Source organism: Xenopus tropicalis, chromosome 10 (assembly GCF_000004195.4).
Source record: "Xenopus tropicalis strain Nigerian chromosome 10, UCB_Xtro_10.0, whole genome shotgun sequence".
In the NCBI taxonomy this organism is placed as follows: Eukaryota; Metazoa; Chordata; class Amphibia; order Anura; family Pipidae; genus Xenopus; species Xenopus tropicalis.
In genome coordinates, this window is record NC_030686.2 from 34,064,834 (window position 1) to 34,087,738 (window position 22,905).

Here is a 22,905-nt window from a genome sequence, read left to right on the forward strand (position 1 = left end):
GTTACAGATATATAGAAACATTGGGGTAACAGTCACCCTGCTATAGTTCCAGGGGTACCCAGGGCACAAATAAGCACTCACCCCAAATCTCCCCCTAACTGGCCTTCAGGCTGGGCCCCCTTAGCCCATAACAAGGTTACAGATATATAGAAACATTGGGGTAACAGTCACCCTGCTATAGTTCCAGGGGTACCCAGGGCACAAATAAGCACTCACCCCAAATCTCCCCCTAACTGGCCTTCAGGCTGGGCCCCCTTAGCCCATAACAAGGTTACAGATATATAGAAACATTGGGGTTATGTTTATTTTACTATAGTTCCATGGGCACCTAATGTAACACTTTAAATTGTGCCCTTTTTGGACACCATATTATACCCCTTTTCCCCTCAAACACATTACTTTAGACCTTTCTGTGAATGGTCACTCTCAAAGTTTGGGAACAGTTTAGATGGGCTTGAAAAATATTTTCACAAGATGAAAATAACCAAAAAAAAAAAAATACAATTTAATTGATATCACACAAAATTTAAATCACGCCAAACCACAATGGACAGACATTTAGATTTGCAGATGGACACATCAGATTAAAAAAAAGAAACATCTCATTGTCCAGTTCTTATTGTCAAGTATGAAACCAAATTTTCCTTGAATGTCTACAAAGCGCATTCTTAGTGAAGGTATAAAAATTGCATCAGTGGATAGAAAGATCTGCTCCGTTGCTTGAGTCAAGAAATCCCAATTCTTCTTGTCAACCAAAAACAGTTTGTGTCATTGAGTTCCTTGGAAGTCTCTATCAGTGCTCTGATCTGTAAGTAGGAAAAGTGTCCGTTCGGTGAAGTTTCTGAGGATTAGTGAGATCTTTCCATGGTAAGCATTTGTGAAGAAAGAAAAATAAATACTGAGTATTATTATTATAGTAACTTATGTACAAGAGAGAATATCATTATCAAAAGATAAAATATTGAGTAACCTCTTTGGTCTACAGGAACAGTTCTTAGCTCTATCTCTTTGTACTGTCAAAGGTGGTTGTTCCTCCTAAATTGTGCTTCATCCGTGGGAATATATATGCTAAAATAGTATTATGGTTTCTATTTTATAGGCTATGAGCAAACTTAGTAGGCTGTTCTGGTAGAATTCTGTGTGATGTAAGGAGTTAGCCTAGCCTACTGTGAAATATTCCCTGGAAAATGTACCTTTGTTCTATGGAAAGGATGCGTCACTAATGGTAAATGGATGTTGTGGATTTTCTACTTAGGTATCCCTCCTAAAGTTCTGTCTATTTGGTCTTCAAGTGGGAAGAATGGTGGATATCCAGTTGCTGAGGAACCTGAGACAGTAAGTTCCTACGGTTGAAGGCCTTGGTTAATTACAAGGTATGGAGTAAACATTACTGGAAGTCAAGAAATGTGAATTAATGCATTAATGAAGTTGTTTAATAAGTTAAATCCAATTAGTATTGTATCACACTCCAAGAGGCATTCTATGCAGCATGGTTGGGTATTTCCCAAGGTAACGTCCCCTCCCTAGACATGGATTCAGATGATATGGACCGAGGGAAATATGGAATCCCTTATTCTAAAGAAGTGTGTGAGAGGAATAGTTCAGATTGGAGACCTTTTATCTTCAAGATTCCTACAGTGTGTATGTGTGCTCTCCCTCGAGATAAGCAGGAGCTAATACCAATGGCAATACCAAACTTGTTTTTACTGTATCACTGTATAGGCCAGTGATCCCCAACCAGTGGCTCAGGGGCAACATGTTGCTCCCCAACCCCTTGGATGTTGCTCTCAGTGCCCCCAAACCAGGGAGTTATTTCTGAATTCCTGACTTGGGGGCAAGTTTTGGTTGAATAAAAACAAGATTTCCTACCAAATAAAGCCCCTGTGAGCTGATAGTGTGCATAGAGGCCCCTAATAGCCAATCACAGCCCTTATTTGGCTCCTCCATGAACTTTTATGGTGCTTGTGTTGCTCTCCAAGTCTTTTTACATTTGACTGTGGCTCACGAAAGAAAGGTTGGGGACCCCTGATATAGGCCATAAGCAAACACAGTGTGTTTCTGATAAATTAAGCTTTGTACAGGTGAAAACCTAGTCCTATCTAAACCTTTCATAGCCTTCTATGCAAAAACTATGATGCTATTCTCTAATCTGGAGAATACCTACAGTATAATGACAAATGAGCAGCAATGGCACCATAATGTGCCATCATAACTAATGCACCAAGTGTTGATAGGCCACTGGGCAGCAACCTTTGTCCAACAACCCTTGGATAAGCCATACTTAATGAAGAATGTTAGGGAAGATCCCTTGTTTAATAACTTATGGTTCATACCACTAGATGTCCTCACTCGATCACTATTCCTTGCATTTTCTATTTACAGCTTTAATCATACTGTCCGTTAGAGTTCAAAGAGGCAAGTGTCTCATATCTGGAGATTAGAAAGCAAAAAGCAAGTTCTCTTCTGCCGGATCATTATAAATTCAAACAATGTAATGCAGTTTGCAAGGTCAATTATATTGGTAATCAATAATATGCCCAAAGCTTACTACAAATAATTGAGATTGATTGAGATCATTTCAAAATGTATTTACAGCAAATGCAATTTACCATTCTTATTTTAAAAAGTAATTAAATTACACTTTCTGATTTCCACTTGGACGCTTCACCAGCTCCTTAATATGTAAACTGAATTACCTTTCAGAGAGTTGAAATTAATTGAGCCATGCAAATGACAAACTAACAAAGAAGTAGTGGGAAAGCTTTTTATTATTTTATTTTCTTTAAAGAGGGGGTGTAATATTCTCAAATGAAAATCAAAGTAGGTCTTGGTGTACCCAGTCGAGCAAAATATTCTTTCCTTAATAAACGAAAGCTGAATTAATCCCCTCATTGTTTCAGTTTCACCCAGTTTCAAGTGGAAGTTAAACCCATTATTGTTTTCCCAGAGCCAATTCTCCTAAAATGACTCCATGGAAACGAAGGTCCGTTTAAACTCAAATATTTATTTAATAATAATTTCAACTCAAAAAATTTGGGATTTTCGAATGTAAACTCGAAATGTTCATATGAACGATTCAAGCATTATCGTGACATTTTAGAAATACAGGTATCGGACCCCTTATCCGGAAACCTGTTATCCAGAAAGCTCTGAATTACGGAAAGCCCGTCTCCCATAGACTCCATTATAAGCAAATAATTCAGAATTTTAAAACTGATTTCCTTTTTTTATGTAGAAATAAAACAGAACCTTCTAATTGATCCCAACTAAGATATAAATAATCCTTATTGGATGCAAAACAATCCTATTGGGTTTAATTAATGTTTTATTAATGTTTTAGTAGACTTAAGGTAAGGAGATCCAAATTCTGGAAAGACCCCTTATCCGGAATACCCTTGGTCCCGAGCATTCTGGATAATGGGTCCTATATCTGTACAGCAATGATCGAGTTTAATTCAAATATATACCATGTCGAGTCTATACGACTTTCAAGGCCAGAAAAAAACAAATTTTAGTAAGTGTTAGAAAGATTTTTCTTTCTAAACAGGCAATCAGTAAATTCTACCTGCTGATTGGTTGCTATAGGTTACCGCTCCCGGGGAAACTTAGTGCCTTTCATTACATACCCCCATAAATGTGTGTCTCTTCGTGAATATGGAAAAATTAAACCGACTACACATTTAAAATCTGCCCTATAATATCAGCATTCTTTTGGAAAGTGGAGCTCAATATTTGATTCTCTCAGTGCCCCCAAACCAGGGAGTTATTTTTCAATTCCTGACTTGGGGGCAAGTTTTGGTTAAATATGACAAGAGCAGTGCAAAATGTATACAAAAACCATAATGTTGCCAGAATTCCAGCATTACCGCAGACATCTCCAAAGTACCATGTCCCACAATTTGTAGATACTATGAGAAAACTGTGCAGTTTTTCTTTAAATTTTGATCCCAAATTTAGTGATGAGCAAATTTTTTTTGGCAGGCATAGATTCGCAGCGAATTTCCGCATTGCCAATTGTTTTGTGAAAAAATTTGTTGTGTGTCAAAAAAAGTTGTGGTCATGTCAAATTGGGCACAGCCACGTCACAATGGTCACAGTCATGTAAAAATAGGCATGGTTGCATCAAAATAGGAGCGGTCCCATTAAAAAAAAGATGCGCGTTTCCTGTTGTATCGCAAATTTTTCTGCGAAACGGGACACATTCGCTCATCACTACCCAAATTGCCTTTTTTTCTCATCCTGATGCTTGCACCATTGGAAATGCCATCAAGCTGGATATAAGGATAAGGTGCAGGTATAGAGACGTGTGTATGGAAAGTATCTTTCTGAATAGCATTTAGATGGATGATTTACACTGCCCTTGGGTTTGGAAATGTGCCCTTAAGCCTGACACAGATAAGGGATGTTAGAAGATGGGAGGGAACATTATCAATTTTAATCTACCCATATAGGTAGAACAAGTCTGTTGGTTATACATGAGGAAAAAAGTCATGATTTTTGCTGCATAAGACTTAAATTGTGTATTTGTCCCACTGGGGGGGGGGGGTTATTGCCTCTTTGTGGGCATGGGATGGTGGCAGGGCGTCAAGGATTAAATTAAGTGGTTTACCACCCCACATTCATTGATTAGTAAATGGTTTTTACCCCAGATAGTAGGAGCTAGTGCGGATTGGCCAGCCGTTCCCACCCTATATCTCCAGTAAGCAGAGTTTATAAATAGAAGGTAACTGCACTCCTTGTCAGTGCAGCTTTGGATCAATTCAGAGCAAGCCTCCTTCCCACTAATTATTTTTTTTAAAAAAATGTCACAGCGAAAGTCTTTGATAATCAGAATATGCCTTTTGTAATGATGGCGGATGTAAAAGAATAATAAGTGTTCTGGCTCTTTTATGGCGGAACTTGAGCTTAAATGGAATGATGGGCTCTGCAAGTAGACAGAGCTTGACTGTGGTTCTCACATGCAATATTGTTGTTTAAGTTTCAAGTTCTATATCCAATGAATTCATCGGAGTACTTTATAGATGCAATATATTATTAAAGGTTGGCTGCGGCCTCTCTCCACTCAATGAATGGTGTCAGTGTGTTTTATCCATACATTGTTTAGTGAAATGTCAAAGGTGTTCATGCCTACCTATCACATGAATGCTGATAAGTCTACACTTTTGAGTATTTGTAATAATACAAATACTCAAAGGGGCCCAGTTTTATGCAACTTAGTATGCCAGCACTTGCACCTACCTGATGGTCAATAAGCAGCAACGTATCATGCATGCAATGAACCCTAACATCATGAGAAAACACAATGCAATGGAATGAGAGAACATGGGGCCTTGGCAACAGCGGAGGACCCCAAGGAAAATTGCTGCCCACAGGTTGGTTGGTAGCCCAACACCACTTTAATTACCTTGCAGGCTGTAAAGTTGTCCTACGCTGTGTTGCCTTGTTATGTGCTTCCAATAAGCGCTACGTGGCAGGGGCACCATGGTGTTCAGAGAAACGGTCCGTTCACTCATTCTCATCTGAAGCTGTGATTGAGAATAGACAAGAAAAAAAATCAGAAGATTGGAGAATTTACTACTGAATTCAACAAGCGTATTCATTATTAACAACAAAGGTGGGACACTAGGGGGGAGATTTATTAAGACCCGAATGGGTCCGAACGCGCCGAGCGGATTCGCGCCCGATTTTTTGCAGCGGCGTTTTCGCGCGGGCGCACAAAAAAGTCGTGCGAAAAGTCGTGCGCCCGCGCTAAAAAATTCGGAAAGACTGCCGCTGTTTGCAATGGTTTGGTACGAAAATTACATGACTTTCAGATCGCCAATACGATTTTTTCGTGACTAATACGATTTTTTCGTGACTAATACGATTTTTTCGTGACTAATACGATTTTTTCGTAAGCATTTTCGGGATATTTGCGATCTTCAGAAATTTTCGTTTCCAATCCGAATTTTTCCCATTCGGGATTCGAACTCGGGTTTTGATAAATCTGCCCCTAGGCATATCACTAGGAGTTTATTTAGTGAAGGTATGACTGATGGTTCTTTAAAGGACTATCTCCTTGAAAATGACTATTTGCTATCTATCTTAGCAATCTATTCTTTCAATGTAAGACTGGTAATGTTGTACTGGACCTTCACTGGTCCACAAAGCAATTCAGGGCCTACTTTCCTACTCTATATAGAGGTTATATAGGCTTATGCTGGAAATAAGAAAGGGTTAATGGGAGATCCTCTGGTACTCTTGGAGGCCAACCAACCCTGGGGACTGTCAACCCAGTTTAAGAGAGTGCAAGAGATTAATGTCTAATCATGCAATTAGTGTAATTCTCTAACCTATGCGGATGCAGTTTTTCTAAGATGGTGTCAACTGAGCAGGCCTGTGGGTTCTTCTATGGTATTTTTACTGCCCACGGACTGTCTAAAAGGATCAACATTTTATTGTGTGGCATTATTTGAATGCTCTGGGAATATGTTGGTAGAAAACAAAACTAGTACATAGAAAAGCTGGAAAGCGCTAAGCTGCAGCACGTAACATGCTGATGTTCAAGCCCTAAGGATAATTAGACCATTCAGAGTTCAACCCACAGGTTTCCAGGAAATTGGAAATTAGATTTTTTTTCACTGTGCTTAAGAAGGCTATCTGTTTATTTTATAGTGTATGGCTTTCATTTCATGGACCTATGGCAATATAATTATAAAGATAAATTCAATTTCAGCCATAAAGCAGGGCAGGACTGCTGCTTACAATGGGTATCAGATAGGATCTGTGCCACTGTGACAGAATGCTCTGTTATACAGATAGCTAGAATCTCAGCCATAAAGCAGGGCAGGACTGCTGCTTACAATGGGTATCAGATAGGGTCTGTGCCACTGTGACAGAATGCTCTGTTATACAGATAGCTAGAATCTCAGCCATAAAGCAGGGCAAGAGGGTTGCTTTGTAATAAGAAGAAAGGAAAGGCAAGCTGTACTATTCCAAACATAAAATATTGTTTAAGACACAAACTCTATTTATTTTTAAAGATGATGCCTTTGGTTGGGGCAACCATTGCCCATAATGGAAAGATTCCAGTTCTAGGGGATACACTGAAAATATGAGTTGTCACCTTATTGCACCACTTTAAAGCCTAATTCTCAGGATGAGCCTTTATCACCAATCACCACATTATAGAATTTAAATGACTTTTGTAATGTAGATGAGGTGACATGAATTTCTGCACTGAGAGCTGGATCCCAATAAAACCAACTCCACATTACACCGAGCCCTGCGTTGGCATTTGTCAAGCAATTCATTGGCTGCTGTCTGTATACTAATGCGGATGGAAGGAAAGAGAATGTAAATCTGCTTGGGCTGGCTCTTGTTACACATTCTGATAATGTAGGGAAACAACAGTGCCCTTAGGAGTTGTTTCATTTCACATATTTCAGTTTAAAAGACACCGTGTTCATAGCAAAGGACATGTCAACTCCGTCTGAAGCAATCGCACATTAATAGAACAGTCGGGGAAGGAAGTGGAAGATCTGGTAGATTTCAAACGTATTTTATACAGAAAATATACCTTATTTATAAGCAGGCATAGGTTATGCACACAGAGAGCTTTATGTATATGTACCCCTAGACTAAGTAACCTCATTAAACCTGTATTTAATGCCTTCAATACTAATTAAATGAACGAATGAGAGGAAGCTGGGTGCACAGGTGGATTCTCATTGAAAGTTCCCTTGTATTATGTAAGACAGTGATCCCCAACCAGTGGCTCGTGAGCAACATGTTGCTCCCCAACCCCTTGGATGTTGCTCCCAGTGGCCTCAAAGCAGGTGCTTATCTTTGAATTTCTGGTTAGGAGGCATGTTTTGGTTGCATAAAAACCCAGTATAATGCCAAACAGAGCCTTCTGTAGACTGTCAGTCCACATAGGGGCTATTAAGTAGCTAGTTATAGCTCTTATTGGCACCCCAGGAACCATTTTCATGCTTGTGTTGCTCCCCAACACTTTTTTCATTTAAATGTGGCTCACGGGTATAAAAGGTTGGGGATCCCTGATGTAAGACACTGACCCTATAGAGCTGTGGAAAGGGAATAAAGTGCTCCTCTATGGATTTATCCCTGATGTGTTTGGTTTCCCTTCATGCTTTAACCCTTGGTAATATGTAGTGTAAGCTGTAGCTCAAACACTTGATAACTACTACTTTAGTAAGTCCACCCTGAGGGCCCAAAGATCACCCATACTCCCTGAGTGGTAGGCACTGCCAGCAAGTAGAATAAGGTCCCAAATGGTGTAGACTCTAATAGTTACACACCCGCTGCTTCTGTCCATGCTTCATTATGCCAAACTCCACCCATTACCTTCCCAAACCCTACCCACTCTCTCAAGTCCCACCTCTTTTTGTCCTATGCATTGCAACTATGAATCTATTGGCCCAATATCTACCACAGGGCCCCTGATTGCCCCACCCAAGTCACCCCCATGGTATATAACGGGGTTATGGATGATTCTCTTACTCCTGAAACAAATAATTCTTTATTTTGGACCACTGTTCTTTTTCTCTGTCAAAATAATACATACTTGTACTAGATTCCCTACCTGTTTATAATGGAAATAAAACTGAATGATGCAGATTCAGCCTCAACTAATGGAAGCAATCACAATCATTTTCCATACATATTCCAGTAGATGTTATTAAGGCAGATAATTTCAGTAGAAATTCTAGCAGAGTAATGCGGGCATTTCAACTGAACTACTTAGTTAATTAAGAATTGTATCATTATGAAGAATGTTCTTACGGTGACTGGAAATATAATTGCCTTCTTCCTTAGGCATTACATTATCACAAATAGGTAATGTACTGTACAAAGCACACAGGAAATAATGGTACTCATACTGTTTACGTTAGACAAATTTATATACTTTTGGTTATTACTGTGGATGTTTGAAAGCAGTCTGGGTTCAATTCCCTTGGTCACTCACTTTATCTAACAATATGTCCATATGAACAAACCAGCACAGCCTCATTCTCATAAAATACACTATACAAAATATTCCAGGAACCAGTCCAGTCCCCAAAACGGTCAGGCAAAGACCGAGGGGCTGATTTACTAAGACACGATTTCGAATCCGAATTGGAAAAATTCCGATTGGAAACGAACATTTTGTGACTTTTTCGTATTTTTTGCGATTTTTCGGCGTCTTTACGATTTTTGCGTAAAAACGCGAGTTTTTCGGCGTCTTTACAATTTTTGCGTAAAAACGCGAGTTTTTCGGCGTCTTTACAATTTTTGCGTAAAAACGCGAGTTTTTCGGCGTCTTTACAATTTTTGCGTAAAAACGCGAGTTTTTCGGCGTCTTTACAATTTTTGCGTAAAAACGCGAGTTTTTCGGCGTCTTTACAATTTTTGCGTAAAAACGCGAGTTTTTCGGCGTCTTTACAATTTTTGCGTAAAAACGCGAGTTTTTCGGCGTCTTTACAATTTTTGCGTAAAAACGCGAGTTTTTCGTAGCCATTACGAAAGTTGCGCAAAGTCTCGATTTTTTCGTAGCGTTAACACTTGCGCGCAAAGTCGCGCCTTTTTCGTAGTGTTAAAACTTTAAAGGCGCGAAGTTTCGCGCAAGTTTTAACGCTACAAAAAAATTGCGACTTTGCGCAACTTTCGTAATGGCAACGAAAAACTCGCGTTTTTACGCAAAAATCGTAAAGACGCCGAAAAACTCGCGTTTTTACGCAAAAATCGTAAAGATGCCGAAAAAATTGCAAAATTACCGATCATTACGAAAAAAAACGCAATCGGACGCATTCGGCCCGTTCGTGGGTTAGTAAATGTGCCCCCTAGAAGGCAGATTTGTTTATTTTTAAATTTGAATTTTTATAAAAATGTGGTCGTAAAAAAGTTTTTCCTCGATCTCAAGCATATTTACAAACAAAATTTGCACTGTCCCATTTATATTTAGGAACTGGACTGAGTATAATAGCTTAGCATTTATAAGGAAGATTGCCAAGCTTTGAAGGCCAAATTTCTTATTCAAATTTGACAAATGTGATAGATCTCAAAAAATTAGTTTGGAAAACTTTAGAAAATTCAGAATGATGGAAGAAACTCAATATTTAGTTGTAATAAAGAGGCTTCCAAGTATTTTCCAAGTTTTGTCATTTTTTGGACATGCGCAACAATTTTTGTTGACGTGGACGACATTTTTTTATTGCGAGACGATTTTTTTACGTGCCGAATGTTGATGTCTGTTTTTCGAAACAATCTTCCAATGGCAAAACACGGAAATTCACTTCAAACCCATCACTACCCTTTATTTCCAATTCTAAAAAATTTAAAAAATTTAAACTTTAACATTATTCTTCAAAAAACATTTTACGTTTTTTGCACTTTATATTTTTGAACTTAATGATCTTGTAAACTTAAGTTTTAGGAACTTATATTCGATTTTGGGTTTTGTTTTTGCAAAAAATCTCAAATTGCTGTAAAAACTTCAAATCAAATTTTTATAAACCTGCCCCTTAATTGTTGGTCACCAAAGTTACTGTTTTGTTAGAAAAAAATAAGAGAATTCCCAATCAATAATCTGAAAACAAATGCTAAATTGTGGGCATCCCAAGTAGGCAACACTAAGGAATATTGCTAAAGTCTGAGTCTGGGAGTCTGGAATAAAGGTTGAACATGTCTAAAGTCGCCATTGGTGAAAATTTGCCACAGAAAAGTTCATTGTGCATCAAAAAAGTCAAGGTCGCGTCAAAATGGGCCCTTTTTTACGCGACCTTGACTTTTTTGATGCACAATGAACTTTTCTGTGGCAAATTTTCACGGAAGTTTCGCTGAACAATTCACCAATGGCGACTTTAGACAACATGTTCAACCTTTATTCCAGACTCCCAGACTCAGACTTTAGCAATATTCCTTAGTGTTGCCTACTTTTCGTGGCAAAAAAAATACGTACGCGTTTTGTGTATTTTTCTACGTCTCTCGAATTTTCCTGTCATTTTGCACATTTTGCACCAAAGCAAAAAGGGACAGATTCGCTTATCACTAGTCTAAAGATAAAAGCAGGGATCCCCAACCTTTTATACCTGTGAGCCACATTCAAATCGAAAAGGTGTTGGGGAGCAACTTAGAAATGGAAAAAGTTCATGGAGGTACCAAATAAGGGCTGTGATTGGCTATTAGGCAGCCTCTATGCACACTATCAGCTTACAGGGGGCTTTATTTGGTAGGAAATCTTGTTTTTATTCAACCAAAACTTGCCCCCAAGTCAGGAATTGAAAAATAACTACCTGGTGTGGGGGCACTGAGAGCAACATCCAAGGGGTTGGGGGAGCAACATGTTGTCCCTGAGCCACTGGTTGGGGATCACTGAATCACTGAATCACTGAAAAGAGTGTAGAGGACTTGACAGTGATAAAAGCCAAGCAAATTTATAATGAGAGATGCAGATAGATACAGGGATATGTTTGAGATATAAAGCTCCAAACCTATTTACTTTTGTATCAAGAGCATCAAATAGCAGATGGTGAGTAGCAATATTAAGTTTTGCTGCTGCTGCTCTCCAGCAATGTGGGATTTCCCTATAAATATCTCAGAATGTACACTAAGTCTATGTCTGAGCCTCTTACATTGATTGTAAAATTCCTTTTAGATGACACTCTGGCGGAGACTGAATCATGTGGCACATTTAGAAATGTGAGACATTCTGAAGACAAAAGAGGTGCACAGTGAGATGATCAGATGTCAAATTCGGAATTTTTCAGCAAATAGGTTTTCATTATTAATGAGCACAATTTTTCACCAGGTTTCGCCACAAAAACTGCACATAGAATCCAATAAAGGAGAACAAGTTGCACAATATGGATAAAGTCCCCATGAAAAAGTGGCCATTGATTTTGTATGTGTTTGCCAAACTGCTTAACCATTACTGGGAGTAATAAATCTGATCACAAATTGTAATACATTCATTCCTATAGCAAAATAGAACAACTACCCAGCTGACTAACCACTTCATGTCTCCAGTAAGGAATATGATCAATAAATATAGCATTTGATGCCAATGGATCACTTAAGATCATGGAATCCTGTATAAATGAAACCGTAAAGACCGATAAAGCATTTTTACAATTCCAAAATGGAAATGGAAAGTCTAGGAAATTCAAACATTTGTTTTTATGGGAATGTTTTATAAAAATGGCTTTTGAGAATAAGCTCAAACCGTATGGCAATTTAAAAGGAATGGAGAGGCAATAGAGATGAAGATCATCTTTGCAATAGTTAACCATCTAAATGGAAAATGAATTTAAACGTTAAGTTGTAAAAAGCTTTGGAGAAATTTGTTTACTGTCATCAGTTTATAGAGTGGATGGGATTGGGCGAGGGAGTAAGTTATTCACTAGGAAGAACAGAATTCCATAGAATTAAGGTGACTATATCTGAGCTGCTAAAAGCTGTCTGTAAAGAGGTGAAGTATATTTTTGTGTGTGAAAGGCAAATAGTTGGGCAGTAGTCAGTTCAGGCAGCAGATGGTACCAACCCAAGGTTCGCCTGTAGGGGATTTCCATATATAAGGAAATTAAAGAGCCAGAAAGTTCCTCTTTGGCCTGACAGATCAGGTGGGCTGCACCCTACTAGCTAGGACAATACCAGGACCACCCCAGAGGTGAGATTTACCTGCAGGGTCAGAATGGGCTTACAGGGCACCAGTAAATCCCTGTTGGGCCCTGGCTGACCCAGTGCCCAGAGCCCTAGATCCTCCCCGCTTAGAATGCAACACACGTTAAAGAACATGATGGCGTTGCACACAGGAAGGGGGGGGGGGGGCCTGCAGATTGGAATGTTTGTGATAGCCATTGTGGGCCCTGTACACCCCAGTTTGACATTGGGTAGCTGCACTAGTTAGCAAAGCCCTGACGAGGAGGTAGTGATTGGGGTTAGTATCCCAGGCGATTGTGCACCAGTTAAGGATTTGAGAGTTCAGGAGTTGGTTAGTGGGGAACCTAACTGCTGCAGTGAGATAGCTGGGAGAAGCGTGTGCACAGTGCTGTTAGGAGAACAGGCCCCACAATGAAAAATACCACTCTGCTTATGCCTTTCCACATAACAGTGGTACTGGAGGCTTCTGGAAAGGGATTGCTGTATGTGAGAACATGAGAGGATACTCAAGAGAAGTGTTTATTTATTTGTGTAACTGTTTATTTTGAGAATATTGGGTTACCAGTGCTCCAGTGCTGTGTCTTGCCATCCCCGTGAGAAGCTGTTCAATAAAGTCCGCTTTGGTTCATCATGTCCGTTTGTGAGAAATGTCTGCTTATTACAGTAAACGGCTATCCTATTCCCTTTCCTGTGATTGGAAACTACTAATCATGGGTAGCCCCGTTACATACCAACGTAAGTGGTTAAAAGCAGCATTCTAAAATGTATTTTCTGTGTAACTTGAAGACTTGGAGTTGAGGCAAAGGAGGTTAGGTCTAGGAGGCTGGCTACAGTATTCTTTGGTATGGGGGGTATTCTTAGCAGATTGGTATCGGGGGTATTCTTAGCAGCTTCTTCAGCAGGGGACCAAAATAGAATAGAATAAAGTGCATAATTTCTAGTCTAGACAGGGTATTAATGGACATCAAGATGTCCAATAAAAGTAGGGTTCAGATAAATATGATGACTTTAATCTTTAAATAGTGGACTTTGGTGGGCATGTTTTAATTTTATGAGTAGACATTGGGCAGAGCAGAAAATAAACTGTAAGCGATGATCATTGAGAAACAAACAGAATGGAATGTAGCCTATGGTGACAGCTATGTCTGACAGAAGAGAACATGGAGAAAATAGAATTACAAGTTCATCAGTGCAGTTACAATTCTTACTCTATAAGGTGCCACATTGCTTATCTCAGCTACTGATGAATGAATTCATTAATATTGCCTACTTGATCCCATTTGATCCATAATAACATTCATGTGGCTCTGAAGCCGCTGGGAGCAGCTGTCATCAACCTCATCACTGACACTGCTGGCTGGGGACATGTTAGCGCGACCTATATATTAAGTAAAGTATTTTGGATTAAGAGAATTAAGAGGGCACATACCATGGAGTTCTTGACACTCTGAAGCAGGCGCTCATGTTGCTCTGCAATTGCCAAGGCCGCTGAGTGAACCTTGTGATAGATGGCTTCACCCTCTCTGGTCTGGAAGATAAACAGTCCCTCCCCTGTGTCACACATCCTGCCAACAAATAGAACAGAAAGAGTTTGTGCGTGTGTGTCATTAAGGCCTTGGACCCAGCAGCCAAAAACATTTGTCTTCCTCTCAGTACATACAAGCTTGTCTATCACAATCAAGCCTATCAAATTGGGGCTCCTGTATAAACAAAGAAACTGATAAGAATGTTATCAACCTGACCTGCGATCTCCAGCTTGGAAGAGAAACGCTGCAAGTGATTAATCTGGATTAGAGCTATGTACTTCTATTGTGCTGTTGTCAAGAAGATTGGTGCTGCTTTAAAGGGATGCTGACATTTCTATGAAAAATAGTGCTAAGCTTTAGCGTGAAGCAGCAATAAGCTTGGGGCTGCATTTACAAAACTTTAGGTGCCCCAATAAGCTACACCATATGGCAAAACTGTCCAGACACTTGACTGTCCAACATATCATTCCCAAACCGAGGGGAATAATATTAATTTGGTCCTATATAATAGCCTCTACTCTTCTAGGAAGGTTTCCACGAGATGTTGGAACATTGTTGGTAGGACTTTCAAACCAAAACCAAGGGGATTAATATTAATTTGGTCCTATATAATAGCCTCTGCTCTTCTAGGAAGGTTTTCACTAGATGTTGGAACATTGTTGGTAGGACTTTCAAATCAAAACCAAGGGGATTAATATTAATTTGGTCCCATATAATAGCCTCTGCTCTTCTAGGAAGGTTTTCACTAGATGTTGGAACATTGTTGGTAGGACTTTTAAACCAAAACCAAGGGGATTAATATTTATTTGGTGCTAAATAATAGCCTCTACTCTTCTGGTAAGGTTTCCACTAGATGTTGAAACATTGTTGGTAGGACTTTCAGTGATTCAGTCACAGAAGAATTAGTGAGGTTGAACGGTGATGTTGGGGATCAGACCTGGCTCACAGCCAGGGCTCCAGGTCATCCCACATGGTTACAGTTGGGTTGAGGCTCTGTGTAGTCAAATTCTTCCACTCCTTTCTCAGCAAACCCATTCTGTATAGGCCTGGGTTGGCTGAAACAAGAAAGAACTTTCCCCAAACTGTTGCCACCAAGTAAGAAGCACTGAAGTGTCAAGAATATCTGTGTACCCTATTTCCTTAAGGTTTGCTTTCGGTTAAACCATGTGCCATGGTCCAAGCCATTGAAAACAACCTATGATCATTATGTACTACACCAAATCTTCATCAGAATTATGTATTCAGAAAGGCAGTATTCTCCTGACTAGAGATGTAGCGAACTAATTCGCGCGAACATCGGGACTTTTGCCAATGTTCGCCACTTTGGGTTCGCCGCGTTTTTTTTTGGCGCCGCGTTTTTTCGCCTTGGGTTTTCTGTCGCGTTTTTTCGCTTCGTTTTATTGCCTATGCATATACATAGGAATAGCTTGCGTTTTTTTTTTTTTTTGCGTTATTTTTTGGCGGTTTTTTTTACAAGTATTTTTCAGAGAAATTTTTGCCCTTGATCCCCCTCCTGCATGCCACTGTCCAGGTCGTGGCACGCTTTAAACAACTTTAAAACCTAGAAAAGCCATTTCTGCCCAGAAAACTGATTTTAAAGTTCGCCTTCCCATTGAAGTCTATGGGGTTCGCAAAGTTCGCGAATATTCGCGAGTTTTGGCGAAAGTCCGCGAACGGGTTCGCGAACATTTTCGGCGATGTTCGCTACATCCCTACTCCTGACATCCCTCAAGCCCAGGTTTTTCTGTCAGGTGGTGCCCTTTACACTATGCCAGGCAACGTGTGACATTGCACATGATGATGTTAGGCTTGCTTGCCGCTAATCATCCATAAAAACCAAAAAAAAAAAAAAAAATCAATCAGATCTAGCAGATCAAACCATCAGATGCTTCAGCAAAAACTCCTACTTTGATTGCTATGAGTTACTTGTGATATCAGCTGATTTGGTTGATTTGGGTTACTGGACTGAGGCAAACTTTACTTTTGTTACAACACAACCTTCCCTATATTACAGATAGAAAGTAGTATCTGGACCAACGTCCCTATATTACAGATAGAAAGTAGTATCTGGACCAACGTCCCTATATTACAGATAGAAAGTAGTATCTGGACCAACATCCCTATATTACAGATAGATAGTAGTATCTGGACCAACGTCCCTATATTACAGATATATAGTAGTATCTGGACCAACGTCTCTATATTACAGATATATAGTAGTATCTGGACCAGCAACGTCCCTATATTACAGATATATAGTAGTATCTGGACCAAAGTCTCTATATTACAGATACTGTGTATAGTAGTATCTGGACCAACTTAATTGCTTATATGATGACCCAATAGCATGTTACCTTCAACTAATGAATGATTTTGATTAGCCAATGGTTCAACATTTCATCATTAGTAGAGTATAAAGCTGAGTGCTCATTAGTCTAAAAATATTTGATCTTTGCCTGGTGTTGTTATATTTTGTTATAATCCTAGATACCAGCATCTAATTGTCACAGCTAAAGAGATAATTAGGTGCAACCAAGGATCTACTGCATTTGTCTAGCTTTGCTCATTGGCAACTGAGCTCTTTCCGTGACCTTTATGGACATTATAAAAATAAAAATTCCTTGTCTACTCTTATATACAGTATATATATATTGCTCTTTGCTTTCATTTAATTGGTGAAAGGTCAGCTTAAAAGCAAACTAATAATAAACAGCCCTGTGTTTTACGCTTATTAAAAAATTACCTTCTATGCTGTAGCATTCACATGAAAAATAATGTTACAATTTCAGGCTTTGAGGAAGACGAGGGCGAAGTGGGTTAAAAGGACACCCACAGCTTGTAACTATACAATCAATCATTGGCATATCATCTTTAAACAATGAGTAATGTTATTTAAAACAGTGTGGTTTAGGGAAAATTGATTTACTTCTAATCTAATTCTAGATGTTATCAACCATGTTATGAGCCAGTGGCTTCTGAGGTGAAGAACATTGGGAGGAACCAACCTGAAGAAGCAGAAGATTATGATAATGTGAGCTAAGAAAAGCCAAGAAGTCCTTCACTATAAAAGAAACATAGAAGGTACCTACATGACCCCTTAAACAGTTTAAGATTGATATTATTTTATCCGAGCTAGAGGATATGTTCTGGAAATAAAGATCTTAATGGTTTTCGCTCAGAACACAAATTGCCTCCAGCCACCCTTATTGACCTCTACTTTTCTTCTGACAGTTTTCCCATTAGCCAAGGACAAGTTACTGTATTTTAGTAACCATTATCTGTTTGCATATTGTTAGGCTGAAGGGATACATTGACTCGTGGAGCTTTCATTCATAAAAGAAGCCTTGTCCAGTAATATTACACAGAAATAAAATAAAATAATAAAAGGGCACTTTATTTATACTTTTATTGTATTCTAAGGGTCAGTGAAAGCACAGCTAAGCTCAATTTTTAACTCTGTTTCCTACTAGTGGGGGGGAAATCCCATAAATAGTATAGACAGATCCAGTTTTCTATCATCTCCACTATTAATGGAAGAACTGGGGTAATTGGTAGCACTGTAGCAGAGTTGAATAAAGCTTTAATAGGCAGCGGCAGTATTGAGGGGGACATGGTAGCTACAATATATACAGTAGGTAATACACTTTCAGTACACAACCAGTAGATGGAGCCCTTCGCTACTACTATAATCTTACTACAATTCTAGATAATGGGAATTTTTCTGCAGTCAGTTGGTTATGGCTGGGAATTTTTCTGCAGTCGGTTGGTTGTGGCTGAGAATCAACAGAAAAGAAAATCTGGAGCTACTGTTGGCATCTTTGGAGGCACATATTTAGGATTTATTTTCTTGCCCACTACTAGGAATTTTGACTATATTTCATTCAGATCTCATTAGGACATGACAACAAATGCTGGTTCCCTCCCAACTACATTATCTGAGCTCAAGACATTAGACTTGACTCCTGCAGCACTGCAAGGGTATATTGCAAGAAAACAAGCAGTGAACCTTAAAGAGGAATTCTGGCTTCCCAACCATAATTTGTTTAAGAGCCCCACGCAACACAGATACCTAATATCCCTATCACTGTAATCTGTTCCTTCAAAGTATGAATAAATACAATTTTTATTTGCTAAAATCCAGCAGCAAAACAGTTCTTCTCTTTCTGAATAAACTGAAATCCTGGCTGGGGAGGAGGGACTAAAACCCTGATGTTACAAATTGTAACTACTTCTCAGCTCCACAGCTTACAGATAGCGTGCAGGAACTACATAACCCACAATGAATTGCACTCAGGACTGGGTGGTACAGGGCCCACTGGGGCTGCCGCACCCAGGGCACCGCACCCCCCAAGGTGCCCCCACCAGCCAGGTCCCCCGCTCCATCCCCCGCCACGCCACCCTAACCTCCCGCAGGGGCTCCTTCCCGGCGTCCTCCTCTGAGCGCACATAAGTGAAACGCGTCAGGGGAGGATACTGGCAGCCAGGGGAGCAGCAACAGGCATTGGGTCTGGGCTTCTGGGTATTTTCCCAGGGTCAATGCGGCCCAGCCTGACCCTGATTGCAATGTGATGTTCTTTTCCTTATTGACATGATGTGCACAGGGAATTGGGAGGATGCAGGCTGAAGGCAGCCTTAGGACAGTCGACTACTGTTACATTTTTCGACTACTGTCAAAGTAGTCAGCCAGATCAGCAGAACAACAGGGGGCGGGGCTTAGGGAACTGCTCCAAACCATATTAGTGCATTAAAAATCATGAAAATGCTGCATATTTTATTGATATATCTTGCACAGTTGCTGAAAATTATTTTTACTTTTCAAAAAGCTCAAGTTGTGTTTGGGTGGAGTTCCCCTTTAAAAACTGTCCACAGAACCAGTTTGTTGTATGAGGCAGAGAATGATATTCAAAGTGCAGTTTTCCATAAACATTCATAGAATAGAACGTCTCAGTCATCCTTATGAGCCCAAGTAGCGGCAAAGTTTGTTTACCAAATTGTTGTTCATTAGATAAAACCCGCTAATTAATTCTCTGTTTGTGAAGAGACTCGGGTTTCATCTATTATGTTCTAAAATGGTCCTCGTGTTCTGGAGGTTTGCAATGGGCTTATTCTGGTTTTTTTTGCTCAAAATAAATCTTTCTCTGAGTGAGTAATGACCCGATTTGCATTGCGAGTTTATTTTTACAAGATAAGTGAGATTTAGGGAAGAAAAAAAAATATATCCCATTGTCGTTAAAAATAATGCAAAAAATATATTTTTTTTTAGAATTAGTATTTCATTCCAGTAATTTACATTTCTCTTTGCACAGATATGTCCTAAGAAATGTCCCTCGCTGGATTTTACTAAGCATAAACAAATACCAGTAATGACAAAGATTTATGATATTTATCTCTTTATGCTGCATGCAAACTAAGGGGACAGGATTTTTTGTTATCTCTTTGTACAGACAACTTGCTGCTGTAATGTGCTTACTATAGAGGAATACTCATGCTAGCATAGTTCAAAGAGCAAAAGTAGGGGGGCTGTCCCTGCTGAATTGCGCTTAGTACAGGGGAATCCCTATGCTGCCGTAGTTTTATGGTATCTCTCTGTACAGGCTATGAGCAAACTTAGGGGGCTGTTCCTGCTGAATTGCGCTTAGTACAGGGGAATCCCTATGCTGCCGTAGTTTTATAGTATCTCTCTGTACGGGCTATGAGCAAACTTAGGGGACTGTTCCTGCTGAATTGTGCTTAGTACAGGGGAATCCCTATGCTGCCATAGTTTTATGGTATCTCTCTGTACAGGCTATGAGCAAACTTAGGGGGCTGTTCCTGCTGAATTGTGCTTAGTACAGGGGAATCCCTATCCTTCCATAGTTTTATGGTATCTCTCTGTACAGGCTATGAGCAAACTTAGGGGGCTGTTCCTGCTGAATTGCGCTTAGTATAGGGGAATCCCTATGCTGCCATAATTTTATGGTATCTCTCTGTACAGGTTATGAGCAAATTTAGGGGGCTGTTCCTGCTGAATTGTGCTTAGTACAGGGGAATACCTATGCTGGCATAGTTTTATAGTATCTCTCTGTATAGGTTATGAGCAAACTTAGGGGGCTGCTCCTGCTGAATTGTGCTTAGTACAGGGGAATCCCTATGCTTCCATAGTTTTATGGTATCTCTCTGTACAGTCTATGAGCAAACTTAGGGGGCTGTTCCTGCTGAATTGTGCTTGGTACAAGGGAATCCCTATGCTTACATTGCTTTCAGTGGTATAAAAATGTATTCACCAAGCTATTGAGGCTCACTTTCTGTCTGTGATATCTCCAGAGAGCAGTGTTTTTGGAACTATAAGGACAGTTTATATTCCAAGGGGTCTCCTTAACCTTCTTTATATAGCTTTGGGTTTAGCAGGTTATATTGTAGTGACCAATGTACATTTTTCATTTCAATGTGACCAGTGGATGAAGCATGAAACTACTGTATGAAGTCAGGGGAATCCTTCTATTCTTCAACTCAAGTCTAAAGACGGGTGTACTACAGTGATAGGGCCAAGCTTCTTATACAAAGTATGTATACAAATAGAGGCCAGGAATATAGAGTAGAAAAGAAGGGAACCTATTCACACTACAACGACATGAACCATGGCAGTGCCCAGAGGAGAAACAATTCACATACCTGCCAGCTTCAAAAGTGAACCAAGCCGGGTCCCTGCCGTACCTCCGAAGCGAACTCAGGGGCCACGACACCAGCTTCATCCTGGGGTTCTGAATATCCCAAAGACAGATATTCTCGAATGTTATCTGCAGCGTGCATTCCCCGTGGATGTCTAAATTAGGGGACGGCATCAAATAAACATTGAATCTCTCTGGAAGAGACAAGATAGAATGTGAGGCTCACATCTTCTCTATAGGAGACTATAAAAAGAAAAGAAGAGATAAACAGCAGCTCAGTAGGAACAGCCCAATGCTGTGCAAGTGGCATGACTTGGGAATGAAAATGATCAGTATAATGGAACGTCATTTACACAAGGCAAATTCTGTTGTTTTTTCCAAACTGAGATGAAATGAAAAATCATCGCATTTATAGGAATATTAGTATTAAAATATACTGTAAATGTTGCCACAAATGAGGCTTTAAAAGCCCTAAGGGGTTTACAGGTAAAATTTGCCTCATCTCATATAAAGCAGCACTTAGCTCTGTCGCCACAATGAAAGACGATATCTGATTGTTGCCTATGGAAGCACATACTTGCTTATTACTTATCTTCCCTGCCAAAAAATTCTGGGATAAAGGACTCATGGCACCGAATATATTGCCCACCCATGTTTTTCAGAAGCACCAGAACCAGAGGAAACCAGTATGGAAACCACCAAATGTGATCATTTTCAGAGCCAAATCAGCCTGTAACAGGGTTATAAAAAACATCAAAAGAGACCTGCCTATACAAGATAAAGGACCTAACTAGTCCTTAACCCAAACTAGCAAGTTCTACTTGGGTACTAACCCCCTTCCTTCCTTCTCTGCTGAGCCTCAGGTGCTCAACTATCTGGCCTACTCCTGTCTTTCCCCAGACATGGCCCTGACAGTAGCTGGCCTTTCTAAATGATGGTGGATAATGAAGACTCTCTTTTAGGCATTTCTCTGATGCCTTTTGAGTCATAAGTTCTCCTCCTTCATTAGCAAGAGTTTTAGGCCAACTTATATAGTTTTGCACCAGTCCTTATATGGACTTTCCAGGGTAATACCCCCCTTGTGATTGACAGTGAGAGACACCTCCTTCTAGAATGTTCAAACAAAGGGGCTTCCCTGTTCTTAGGACATCTAGTGGCCAAAATATGTAACAGCAATTTTCCAATACAAAATACATTCACCAAATTATTTTTACCCATTACACATCTGTCAGTAATCATGACAGGCAGTTTCCATTAAAATTAATAACAGGTTCTTCAGCAGGATTTAGCCAGTTGTACCATGTACCTTGAGGGTGGAGGGATTATACAACGTTTTGCAAACCACACAGCTGCTTAAAGACCAGTGAAGAAGGCTTACTAATATCTACTTAATTTAGAAGGTAAGAGAATTATCAAAAATTGTACCCTAAGGGTGCTCATACTTGCTCAAAATGTTCTACTACTAAACAATGACTTTTTATTGGTCCAGTCATTTTAGAAAAATGAGAGCAAACATCTTATTGGTTGGTATGGGTTTTAAACACAAAACTTGAGCATGTTTCTATGTGATAGAGTGCGTTTCTATACGATGATAGCCTATCCATCTGCCAATCTAGATAATATGATGTTTCACAGTTTACTGTTGGGCCTTTTGCCAGAGATAATGAGGATGTGGAACAGCTCGGCATTAGAGAAACCTTAACTTAGATCTGTTGCTTTTCAATAATCTTTATCTCTGAGTGACATGATTTTTCCGTGACCACTTGACCTGTACAAGACAGCACTCAACACACCAAAATGTCTAATAAAGAAAGTATATGAAAGAAAGTATATAGAAAGTAAAGGTGTATCTCATATTTCGAGTGCTTGCTTGACCTATAAAACCAATTCATTCACTGGTATCTATTTTTGAGAGTCACTCATCTATTATAAGGGATAATATACCCCCTTCTGATGAATATAATGATATCAACAGTCACCTTGAGTTCCATGCTATTTTTGTCCCGGTGGTTCATGTTTTCAAATATCCTTATTTTTTAAACAGAAGGATAAACATTATTCCTTAAATAGACAGATTATCTCCTCGCTTG

The 22,905-nt window shown here is 39.6% G+C and overlaps 1 protein-coding gene across 2 annotated transcripts in view; it reads right to left on the reverse strand.

Moving 5' to 3' along the window:
- Positions 1-222: 222 nt before the first annotated feature.
- The window catches only part of dok5 (docking protein 5), a 119,986-nt gene continuing 97,303 nt past the window's right edge, over positions 223-22,905 (reverse strand). Inside the window, exons 5-8 of one of the 2 annotated variants that reach the window (XM_031894773.1) lie at positions 20,820-20,970; positions 14,072-14,207; positions 5,405-5,525; positions 223-858 (exon numbers count right to left, since the gene is read on the reverse strand). In XM_031894773.1, coding sequence (XP_031750633.1) covers positions 794-858; positions 5,405-5,525; positions 14,072-14,207; positions 20,820-20,970 — 473 coding nt within the window. In that variant the 3' untranslated portion in view covers positions 223-793. Of the gene's footprint in view, positions 859-5,404; positions 5,526-14,071; positions 14,208-20,819; positions 21,010-22,905 lie in introns of both variants that reach the window. The other variant, XM_002935385.4, reaches the window with a different exon arrangement.